The 12,636-nt window shown below is 44.1% G+C and overlaps 1 protein-coding gene across 1 annotated transcript; it reads right to left on the bottom strand. All coding sequences in view use genetic code 11, as the record gives it.

Annotated features, from left to right (window-relative positions):
- Window positions 1-538: 538 nt before the first annotated feature.
- EGR_04449 (Protocadherin-12) lies at window positions 539-1,838 on the bottom strand (the record flags this gene model as incomplete). The annotated part of the gene is made up of 2 exons (XM_024493698.1): window positions 539-613; window positions 696-1,838. 2 exons carry the CDS (start codon window positions 1,836-1,838, stop codon window positions 539-541), a joined length of 1,218 nt encoding a protein of 405 aa, XP_024351812.1.
- Between the last annotated feature and the right edge of the window lie 10,798 nt (window positions 1,839-12,636).

Below are 12,636 nucleotides of genomic sequence, written 5' to 3'. Positions count from 1 at the left end.
AATAACGAGCAGGACAACAAATTATTGTTGCTATTAGTGACGGCAGAGAAATTTACAGAATGGTCTCTGTCTTATTACCTTAAGAGGGCTTACACTTTCACCCTTTTTTGATCCACAAATTTGCACTTTTTATCCACATTTTGGGCACTTTTTCCAACTAATTTTAATCAATTTTAAATATCTATTTACTTTCTTTATGGTTTAATAATTTTTTCCCCGACATAAACTCAACCAATAAAAATCAAAAGATTAACATTCGGAAAAATCGGTAAATGCACCCCCTCAAAAAAGCGGGGTAAAATTAAGCCTTTTTCAATAAAAGCGATTTGCCCTTTTTCTACAGTATTTTAATTATGTGCATTTGGCGTGCATGAGATGAGGAGTCAGTTGAGGTGCCAGCAAATAGATGTATCATAAGGGAGGTGGCGTGGGGGAGGGTGAAAACTTTTCTCCTCAATCCACCATCCACCCTGTCATCTTTCCTCCCCAGGTAAGTGGGCATGAAATGGGGTGAATTGGCTACTTCCCCTCCCCGCGGCTAGAAAACCTTCCACTTCGGTTCACTTAGTCTAGTCACCACAACCCCCAGCCCCCCTTCCAGTCCCACCTCCCCCTAACAAAACAACAATTGGGGGAACATGCCAATCCTAATCACGTGATCCACTTTCCTGAATGGACAGGCAAAAGGAACGCACTTTAAAGGTGAATCTACGCGGTCCAGAATCGTAGTCCAGCCTCTGTTTCACCGTAAGGTAGCCAGTGATAGGATCCAAAGCAAAGTAGGTCTGGACGAAAGCCGCGTCGCTGGGGAAGATGGAGTAGGTGATGCGAGCATTGTCTCCCGCATCCTCATCTGTGGCATTGAGTTGGAGGACAACACTACCAATTCTCGCCGTCTCCATCAAGTGGCCCCGTTCAGGAACGTACTTCACCAACTCGCCTTGCTTACTTTCTCGTGGATAGGCGGATACATGACCGGGGACGTAGCTATGGAACACGGGGACGTGATCATTGACGTCGGTGATGTAGACGTGGAGAGGAATGCTGCTGGATCGTTGTGGATTGCCCGAGTCGTAGGCAAAGAGGGTGAGATTGTAGAACTCGAAGATCTCCCTATCCAGGGGGACCACCGGTTTTAATCGCAAGGGACTGTTAACGTCCGGATGCACAAATCGGCCATTCTCATGATCTGCGTACTCCAGCCGGAACATATCAGCCCCAGTACCTTTGAGACTGTAAGAGACGGTTCCATTTGGCCCAGAGTCGGGATCGATAGCGCGGTCCAGGAGTTGAGACTGCGTGGTCATTTCCTGTTTCCCGTACATTGAAAGGGATTGAAAGGCCTCGACAAATTTCACCGTCAGTAGACGTTTTCCTGGCCATCGGGGAGCGTTGTCGTTGATGTCAAGTATCCGCAGCATTATCTTCTCCCTCATATTGCTGCCCGAGGCTCCACCGATTCCGAGGGACTTGATCAAGACATTGAGAGGTTTTAAGCAGTTGGAATCGGTGGCTAGATCGCTTCTTGGATCCACTTCACTGCTGCATAGGGTTTCACGATCAATTCGACCCATGGTGCGCAGCTCTCCCGACTTCTCATTGATCACGAAACTCTTGGTCAACGCGTCTGTCCCCATGAGCTGGAAGGTGGTGGAATTGGGCATCTCCACTCGGAGGAGCACTATCCTCTTGAGATAATCAGCCACACCTGGAATCATACTTCCAGGTGGACTCTCCTCCACCACATCAAAGGTGGAGGCAAAGGGTGAAGGGAAGGCAATGGAGGCTTGACAATGCAGGAGGCATAGAAGTAGAAGAAGAAGACTACTCGGCAACATGTTTGTGGTCACCTTGCCGTGCGTATTGGGACAGGCACAAGCACCAACGCACTAACTTAACGACCTTGGGAAATGGGCTACACGCACACACGCACGCGTGCACACACACAAACGTTGCTGGGGCAACGCGTCCAATTGGTGCGCGGGAAAGGTGACACTAGCCAATCACCGGGCGGGAGGGACTGATGATGTGCTGCTCTGATTGGTGAAGGAAATTGTTGCTTGAATGACTAGGATGTGGACTAAAAGAATTCACCGAAATAATTTTCGTTAAAAAGTACTAAATTCTTATTAAATGTAATTGGGTGTGAGGTAAAATTTGTTTAAATTCCCTTAAATGAAATATCTGCAAACATTTTCTAAAAGCCGGGGTAAACAAACCTTTTTTTTTCAAATCGAAGTTTACAGGCTTGATGAGTAGAAGTGTCTTTCCGGTCATCATAGTACTTCAAAGTAAATGTTTACTTCCCACAAGACACTCCAGTCTTTACTGTTTATTTGCTGCGTCACGCATATGTGACACAGGCTCACTCCAGCTTTGTACCGATAATTAGCTAAACCAGATCATCTTTCTAGATGCTCTTGACTAAAACATGATTTAATTAGTGCAAAATTGCTGATGAAAGAGGCCAAGATTACAAAGTTTTCTCTAGAACCCCCCATGTTTAGAAACTAGCTAAGTTATCATTATGCGATATTGAAAGACGTGATATTCCGTGCCGTTGCAAAGGCTAATTAGGCATGCCCCACCATTAGAATAAGATTACTTGATGAACGGTAACCTCGTGATAAAGATAAAACTCCTGGTATTTACCATTCAACATTGGGGTGGTGCCGGGGTGAAAGAGGAGAAAAACGAGGCGCGAAAACTTGACATTTAGACGTGATGGGAATAAATGCATTGCCACTTTGTATCCCCTAGGCAATGGAAAGAGGCTTCTAGGCTGGAACGTTTGTGTTGTTTTTTTCCCTCTCCTTCCTCCCTCCCCCTCACTTCCTCCCTCCCCTTCCATTCTGATTTTTTTTCATTTTGCTTGCCAGCTTCAACCAGTATCGATGGTTTAATTTTTTTACATCATTTATCATTGGCATTACTCATGAGGATTAGAGCATTCCCCCCTTTCCCCCTATTCCATTTTCTACATTAATCTCCAAATGCTCGTAGAACCATTTCTTGAGACCGGGGAGACTGGGTGCCTAGTAGCGGGGACGATTTTACTAAAGCGACCATTTTCTAAAATCCGGATAACTTGGCTTATTTGTTTAAGCCTCCACAATCGATCATAATCACCACGGTTACAAGGCCCTCTTTTTTTTCAGGTCACCTGTTAGCTTATCCCCCTTCTAGGTCGCACCAACCTCCAAGTTGTCTCATTTTGAGGCAAGAAATAACACCTACCGGTGGTTCAAATATATTTTTCTTGTCCGCTTTTTTGGTTCGCTTGTCTTCTTACCGTCTCTAAGGCGTGTATCTATTTGTTTCGCCTAACTGCCGGTCGATAAATCATGTGTGTGGGTTGGTGACAATGACAGCTAATCGATATTTTAGGCCATTGGTTATGTAGCAATGGATCTATCAATCTTTCAGTGTTGCCGAACAACAATACCTGTACCAGTTGGACTTATGACAGCTAATCGATTAATCATTGATTTCTGGGGGAAATGTCAATCAAATTGCCTTTTTGCCCCTTCTTAGACATTTTTTGGCCTATGAATTATTCATGTGCATCTTTCAGACGCTCAATTCATGAGGATGAAACAAAAAGGGAAAAAGCTGTTTCTTCACTAGAGATCTAACTAGCTCGAAAGAAAATGTCCTCCTCCCCCGTCACTTGTCATGTACCAACCGACTGATCAACTGAAATGAAGGCGTCCTTTGATGTTGGCCGAAGATGGTCATGTACTTTTCGACAGGTAACAAGGTGTTGGACACATCCCACCCCCTCCCCTTCCTGTGTAGTGTCAACATTGTAGCGGCTGGGGCGCGCCTGAAGCCACCACATGACATCTGAGAGCCAAATTTTTTTTCCCAAAAAACGATCATTTAAGTATTCTTCAAATGGTTTCTTAAAAATGCCCCTAAGCTGTAACCACCTACGAAGCCGCATATAGACTATTTGCCACCAAAATTCACAAGTCTGGTTTGATTTCAGGCTCGAAGCATCTGAAGGAAGGTCTAGAGAAGGGCGTCATCTCAGAACGGCCAAGGTTGCGTTTGAATTGGTAGTAAACTGAAAACCCTTCAGACGACAACACACTCAGGCCTCCATCCACCGAGATGGAAGTAGATGGTCCATCTTTCAGCCTCCATAATTAAAACTAATTTTGCCACGTTTTTTAACTGCTCGAAGTTAACTGAGGAAAAACAATCAAGTCAGACCTGCAATTCTCGCTTCCTTTTAAGCCGATCCACAAACACCGCATTCGTGTGTTCGTGATTCACGTTCGTGTTTTAATAGTTCCTGTCCGTCCCCAAATCCCCCTCGTCCACCCCCTCTACCGAACATGACCGTGTTCAGCAGAATGGCTGGCCATTTACTCGAGCAGTTTTTTCCTCCCTCAACCTAACCCACTGACAAGAGGCGGGGACCGCTCTCTATCCGCCTCTTCTTCTCTGCCTCGCGTGCACGAAGTTAATAATCTCAAAAAATTCCCATCTTCTCTCCATATGAATAAGTTGGGCACTTCTTTATTTTGGACGTAGAAGTCTCGACTATCGGGACTGCAAACATTTATTTCCCTCTTTTTTCCTTCTGTCCTGACTTTCGCACTGGAAACGTTTTTTAAAAAAGGGCCTGAGAAAAAGTGACCGGTTGGTCACTCAGCTGGTCGGTTAGTTGGTGCTGGCAACCGTGTTCCTGATGTGCCGTTAAACCACAAAAAATTCATTGGACTTTATCGGGCATATCTTCTTTTGCAAACTTTAAGTGTGATTGGTTAAATAAAATTAGGCCCAACCTTTTGATAGGATGATTAGTAAATTCAATGTAAATCAGTTGATTACATCTAAGTGGCGAAATAGGAATTAGAAATGTCAAGATTTAATTATATAACATTGAATTTTGTAAAATGAAGGGAGAAGATTCTCCTATTGACCAAAATGCTCAATTGTGCTTGCGCCTTAAGATGATTGGTTATTTTGAAGTGAAATTCTGCCTTCTTATTGGGTGGGCTGTTTCAATTCTACTGGTCGATTTGTTCAAAAAAGCGGGTATGATTTAAGGTTTGTTTCCTTGGCAATAATAGTTTTGATGCATAAAAAGTCTATTGATAAGGGCAAATAAACGAACGTGGTAGTTAACATTTGTTTTCACTAGCCACAGTTTGCACTTCCACTTGATGATGTGAGCCTCCAACCGTGGCCTTTTCGTGCTTCAATAATCATTCCTTCACCTCCGTCCCCTTACTGGTATGGCTTATTACGACTGTTGGGATGCTGGGAGGCAGCATCTTTGATAGCAATGGTAAACAAACCCCACCGAGCAAAAAACTTGTTGGATTTTGTGGATGGTGATCTAATCAGTCAGTTTTCTGCCTCGAATCAGCTGACCTTGAAGGATACTTAATTTTGGGGGATGTCAGTGGATGGGATTCGCTCCACAAGGCACAAATCACCATAGCTCGTTCGATTTTGTCCCCAGGGTCACCTAAATGTCGAGGAAAGGATAGTGCGATTACTGTGACAGCCTGAATCCAGGTGTTGGAGGTGAATGCAGAACAGCAACATCTACTGGAGAAGTTCTAGTGGCTACAGGTTTCATCTAGATTCCAGATGATAATCTTGAAAGTCCTAAAATGTACCCGTTTATCCCACGCCACCCACCTGAAAGGTGAGCAAAAAAATCGTCTTTAGGAGGGGACCAAAATCAGCCAATCAGGTGAAGCTTCTTGCATGGCACAAAACGACTGGTGAGAAAATTTTCTTTCATTTATATGAAGAGGGGAGATACGGCCTTATCCTTTGCCCTCCTCTGACCCCATGTCTCCACTCTTGCCACCAGGGCAGCCATTTCGGGGCTCATTTTCTCATCTTCCCCCTTTTTCCCCAAGGCGAGGCCACAGGCAGAGTTAACCCTCTCCCATTTTATCGTCCGTCCCAACTCGGATGCAGAAGCAATGACCCTTAAGAATTTCCCATAAAACGTCAATTTTTTTAAATTCCATTCAAGGACGAAAAAAATGGAAATAGTGGGCCTATTTAAGTACCCCTATCAATCAATAGGCTAGAGGTGTGACGTATCACCACTTTTCAAGGGTCAATGAAAGGGTTTTTCCTTGTCGTCATTGCTTTCGGTAGAAGAGGATGTCATTTGTCACTAGTATCTTATACTCTTTAAGTCCATAGAAGGCGAAATTCTGGACAGGGTTGACACTTGACAGCACAGTACTACATTAGCACAGAACACACGTCAGCCATAACCGCGTAGTTAGGTACGCAAATATCAAGGTGGAGAGAGAGCGTGACACTGGAGAGGGGCTGTGACGTTTACGACACAGCTATTTGACCGTCACACATCTAGTTGCTTTTGCAGCCCCTTCCTCTGCCCCACCTACCACCCTCTCTTCCCCCTGATTTACCTCGCCTCTCTGAGTCAGCCGTGGATACACTCTGTCTCTGGTGGAACTCGAGTCTCTCTTCCTGTTGCCAGATAATTAGCTGCTTTTGGAGCAAAAAAAGAATAAGTTTATCAAAACAGTATTTAGGAAACGGTAGTTAATTTATTTCAGCCAAAAGTAGATAAAGTGTCAAATGGTGTTAATCTATTGTCAAATGTAATTTAATTAAAATCAATTTGCAAATCAGTAATTTTTGAATAGGGATGATGACAAATTGGTCAACACTTACCCCTGAATGATTGGTCAATTGATTAATAGTTGGATTTATTGAGTGAATGACCTATCAATAGTTCATAATAGTCACTAATGTCAACTCACGATGATATTGATCAGTAAGATGATATATTGTCATCATAGATTTTGAAATTGTATAAGTTTGCATCAAAAGAAAGCCTCAAGTAAGTGTAAGTCGATACTAACAGCTGATTGGTAAGAAGTTCTATTCCATTGATTGGGTAGTATAAAGCCAACCAATTAAATTTCACCCTGCATAATTTTTCCAAATATTCATTTCGCTTGTGCATTTTTTGGTCTTTATTTACAAAATTGGTCGTAGTTACTGCGATCTCATTAATTAGATCTTCAAAGGCCTAAATAAAGGGTACATTTTTTTCCGGTAACACAGACGGTTGTTGTTGGAACCCACCGTTGTGCCGTGTTAGTGTGTGTGGGGAAATAATTAATGCCCTCACAAACCCGGTCTGTATAATTAAGGCAGCTAGCTCGATGAGTGCTCCCCCAGCCCCGGGGGAATAATAGGCGATGGCGAGATGAGGAGTGGTGATGTGAGGGCCATCCTGCTGTCTCCTCCTCATTAGTTATGCATGGTCTGGTGGATGTCTAGGTGAGGCAACCTCCTCCAAGTGGGAATTATCAAACCGCCTGACTTGACTGTCACTTCCCCACCTTAAGGGTGAGAGCGATGGTGGAGAAATGAGCGAAAACATACATTTTTGAAATAATTTTGTTAGTTATTGTTTAAATGCACTAATTAAAGTGTATACTGCTGGTTTTTTTTAAAACCAGTGAATTTTTCTACAAAAAAGACAAAAGCACAAATTAGTTGCTAATTTTTTTACGTAACGACGAGTGCACGCTTAAATCTTTGCGTATATGCTTTTTCGTCAGGTGGTTGGACAGTTTGGGTTGTCAGGAGCTAGGAAAGTTGTTGGCAGATTTAACAATCGCATATTACTTTCAACAACTGCTGCTATCTTGTTTTTACTTTTCATAAATAAGTTGTAGGGCCAACCGGACGTCAGGAGTGGTCTAATTATCTACTGAAACGGAATTAATACATCACGAAAGGCGAGATTTTGGCGACTCTCTACCTGTAGTATGAAAAGGCTTGCTGCCGTGGTGATGAGTAGCAAGTCACCTCTTTTACCCATCGGTGCGTGAATCAGGGAACGGTACACATCGAGGAACAGATGTGGTGGGGAGCAGTAGAGTTCCATTTGAAGAAGGGACACGGACATGTCTACTCGCGCCAAAGGAAGACTTCAAGAACGGATAATCTCGGCTAAAGCGTTGTGCGATGTGACCTGGTGTAACGATGAGAAGACCAGCAATGGATGGTGGGTGATGTAAACGTATCATAGACCCCACAACTTGCGCCAGTAGCGATGCTAACCGAGCGTAGAAATTCGTTTGTTTCCAGCCCATTGAACAGCCGTAAGTCATTGTCACTCGGACAACGGTTAGTGCGCGTGGAGCGCTTCCCTCAAGACGCGTCTGTCTTCATGCCACCCCGGTCGCTGGTCTGTCTGGCTGCCTGCCTGTTTCCCAGATTCCGTTGGATCACACCTAGCTGAAGTATAACTACCCTATAGTAAGACAAAAACCACAGAGAAAAGGATCTCTCGGTAAGAACGCTACAAAGCTACCACGCACATACAAGACGGTTGTCAAATGAAGCGGACTAACTGATTAGCAGTAGGAAAATTTCATCTCTAAGTCCCGATTTGACTAGAATGGACTTTTTTCTCAAAGGTGAGGTGGAATATCCTCCACTTGGAATACCAAGTTTGTGTGCCACCTCTGTCTGCACAAAGTGGTAAATTAACTACCACCACTACTTGCATGCTTGCTTGTCATGAGTCATCGAAACTACTGACATTTCCGATAGACAGGGAGGCGGGTAGGCAGCCGCGATATCGTAGGGGGAAGGGAGCGAGGAGAGGATAGGAGAGGATGGCGCGGAGGAGGGGAGAACCGAAGGACCACTTGACTCCGCCTCTCATTTGTCTTTTTTACTTACAAATGTCAAGAGATTATTCATTTAATTTCCCCATTATCGAGGATTCCTGTCTCCTTAGATTGGTTCTTCCTTGCTCTATTTTCTTCTCCTTCCGTCCGTTTGTGTGTGTGCAGGGAGAGCCGACACTTCCCACTAATCTCCACTTTTGCCTTTGAGAGTGGAGGATAGGGGCTTGGGGTAGGTGAGGGTTTCCACCTCTTGCCTTTTATCTTATCCCTCTCCCCTGGATTTGATTGGTGGAGGTGTGCAGGCCTTTACTGCCAGTCTTCAGGTTTTAGGAATTGAGATACATCCGAACTCCAATGCTTTGTACCCCAAATGAAGAGAACACAAGATATGACCTGTAATTTCCAGTCCCCTATTACCGACCGAAGGAGGGTTTAAGGTAGCGCCATCCGAAGCTGAGAATTAACCCTCCTCCCCAAATATGTCATACTTTAAATTTATGAGGGGAAACATCACCTAGGAACGTCTGGAGTGGATGAATAGTGGACTGGGTAGAGACAACCAGTGATCCGTTCGTTCCCCCTGGAGCTAAGGGTGGCGCAACTCTTTAAAATTTGGTTTTTTTATTCGAGTCAACTAACACAAGTGGAGGTGACAGTGTCCTCTAGTGAGCTCATTTTCCACTCAAATCTCTCTTAAGAGTATCTTCCCCATTTTCATCCCTTTTTTACTGCGATTTTACAGCCTTCCAATCGTCTCTATGTGGAGGACGCAATAGCAAGTGAAAGTGTTTGGACCTCTTCAGGTCACTTATTTTAGGGGCGGAAATAAAATTTGACCGATTACCAAGTAGTCGTTGGATGAGGTTAACTTGTGGGTTATTGCGGATCCAAACATGGGCAACCGATGCCTATCCGGCTGAACCGAGATTAACCACAATGCCATCGAAGTAGCTCTTCGAATCAATTCTGGAGGCGTTATAAAGGGTACGAATTCCCGAGGAAGGAAAGGGAAGGGGGAGGAATGACATAATTCATTGACATTATTCTTACTGCCACTGCCCCCAGTATTCTTCCTCCTCCTCCTCCCTCTTGCTCCCCCCTCCAACAAAGAAGGCAATTTTTTTGTAGGGAAAATACAATCCTTATAGAAGGCTTTGAAAGTGCCACAAGAAACGTGACCCCACCCAGTCAATTTTAGCGGCAAGTAGAAAGGTCGCCATTTGCGCCTTGATTAAAGGGGAGGGCTTTTTGTGCCTTTTGTTGACTCAAAGAGGAACAAATTTTACGATGTACTTTAATTTAGCCTAGAGGATAATTGACATAAAAACAAACACAAGTTTGTACAGGCTGTGGCGACCCTTTTGAATTGTTCCTGCATACATTTTCCCCCTCCCCTTCCCTCCCCTCCGCGCCCTTCCACCCCACAACTTTGTGGAGGGGATGCATGCTTCGCTCTCTTAGGCGTTGAGAGTTGGGGAGGTTGGGGAAGGTTTACTGGAAGTTTTCAGTTAGTGACGAGAGGCCAATCATCCTCCCTCTGGGAGTAATGGGTGAGAGACTAATTAATCGACGGGGAAGTCAATCATTTAGGGAGACAATAAAGCTAAAATGGCATCTGTGAAGATAAGAGATATATTTCCCTCTTTTATTGTTATTTAAGGGACGTTCACATAAAACCGGGATTTTCAGGTAACCAGGTTTCACACATCTCAGTGTATAATCCTTCTTTATTAAAGAGTGCTTAAGCCTTTCATTGGTGATGTGGTGTGTTCATTGTTCTCAAGGGTGGTTCTGTCGTATGACAAGGTTAATTATGCATCAGTCAGGAGTGGCTCAGCCGAATCAGGCAAGGAGGTGGACAGACCGACCTGCAGTCGGGCAGGCGGAGGAAAGGGTGAACGAGTAGGGGTGAGTGTGTGTGGGAAGAGGCGCTGACGGGTAGGCGTTTCGCACGCCATCCGGTGTCAAAGTGACTACGACTGACGGCTGTGCCAGTGCTGGGACCGAAAGGAGCACTAGGCTCTGTCAGTATCGTTACTAGGGACGGATGCAAGTTTCAGGGTCTGCAATGCCCTTACACTATCCACTATTTACTGCCTATCTTCTCATCACCGCACTGCGTTACAGTGCACGATGCTGTTCAAGGGAAACTCGGATGGTGAATCCTCCCGACCAATCACAATCAGGTGCCCAGAAGATTTTCTGACTGCTGGGAATGCCAGGATTTAAGGCGTACACACTTTGAGCTACACCCATCTGGCACAATCACTAGCGTGACCCCTTTTCGAGGCAGCTGAATCACCACAAACGAGGTGTTTTAGACGACTGGTAGAACACCAACTGTCCGGCATCACTTTGGCCACTTCAACTGCTACTCCACAGCTGTCAAAAATGTAAAATCTTCTTCGTAAGAGAAGAATGTTCTAAACAAGGTATCAAATACCAACATATATCACGCATTTGTAAGGTCATATTTTAGTCAGAAAATTTAAAGCAGTACCGTCACATATGCGTGACGCGAATAGTAAACACGTTAAAAGGTGGCCATTGCTACATGCTAGGACAGCATCACGAAGCTGGCTACCACAGCAAATGGAAAGCTTTATACAAGATACCCAATGCCTACTGTCTGTCATCATTTGTCTTAACAGGAGAGGCTACAAAAACAAATGTTTTGCAAGTAAAGTAGCCATGCCATTAGAAGGTGTGATGTAGAACCGTTCGAGGGGTAATCCTAAAACCGAATCCTTTGATCATAAATCAACCTTACGGCAATCTTTTTAAACCCTCTTTGATATAGGCAGCAGTGGAAATGAACAAGACGCGGGGTGCAGCAAAATCGTCAGCCTACCAGATTTGGACCATGCAAACGATAGATGGGGCAGAATGCGATTTATTTTGGTGCCAAAATGGGGGGAGGGGAGGGGAGTGGTGGAAAGGGAGACGAACCTCAATGTCTGAGCACCTTTCCTGAATAAGGTACAATGACCTCGTGACTGAATTGAGAGCTCCAAGGTCACACTTGCCCGAGAGTGGACTAGAGGCCGCCAAAGGCATTATTTTATGCGGCTTATGACCCGTAAATAGCATTTTTTGCGCCTCAAATTAATTCTCTGCATTATTTATATTTCTTTAGTTTTATTCAACACTACTACCTGAACTACTTAAAAGAAACATTTTTGCGAAGATTTTATAGGGGTTTCTTTAAGCAATAGTAAAAATTAAATTTTTGTACGGTCGAAATTAATCTAAAAAATGTGGAGCTGTTATCGAAACTGAGATTAAGCTGTTGAGGGAAGACGATGAGGAGTAAAGTGGCCTTGACTGCATGCAACCAAATATTTATGGCTTGCCGCTGACATAAACCAGTTGTCAAAGTTGTTGTGGCGGGGGCACGAAATGGCTCTTAATTACCGAGGCGTGGGCGGCGGTCCCAGGTGTGTTTACATTATTCCCATTCCATTAAAGAGCTGTTCGGGTTACACTTACCTGATAAATTGTTACTAAAAACTACTCGCTTCTTCAATAAGTTGGTGCATTTCTAATCGTGTCTCTAAGGTTTTGGCGCTAATCAGGGCTTTTAGAGTCTGCTTTTCTTAGCATTTACTGTCGCTAATTCTTGAAGCTTGGATTTTAAAAATGATCCATGAGTTTATTTACAAAATTTACCAAAAGTTAACAATTCTTTAGTTGTCTTTTCAAGGGAGCGTTATTTGAATTCAATAAAATTAGCTGCAATCCGATTAGTCGTTAATACGGCTAAATAAGATATTTGTAATACAATAGTGGTTTATCCCTCGGTTCTGGTGAGGCGCCACTTTTGTACTTCGAATTAGCCCCCTTGTACCTCGCTGAGTGGGCTGGCCTTTTGGGCCATGCCAATAGCCCAGACACCTTCTTCGTGCTGAATATATATAGTCTGCCCGAGTATTGTGTCTTCTTTCGTCTTCAGGGAGTCTCGGGACGCTACATA

The sequence above is a fragment of the Echinococcus granulosus genome, assembly GCF_000524195.1.
Source record: "Echinococcus granulosus chromosome Unknown EG_S00028, whole genome shotgun sequence".
Taxonomy (NCBI): domain Eukaryota; kingdom Metazoa; phylum Platyhelminthes; class Cestoda; order Cyclophyllidea; family Taeniidae; genus Echinococcus; species Echinococcus granulosus.
The sequence above is the reverse complement of the archived record's forward strand: the minus strand, read 5'-3'. Positions and strand labels throughout refer to the sequence as shown.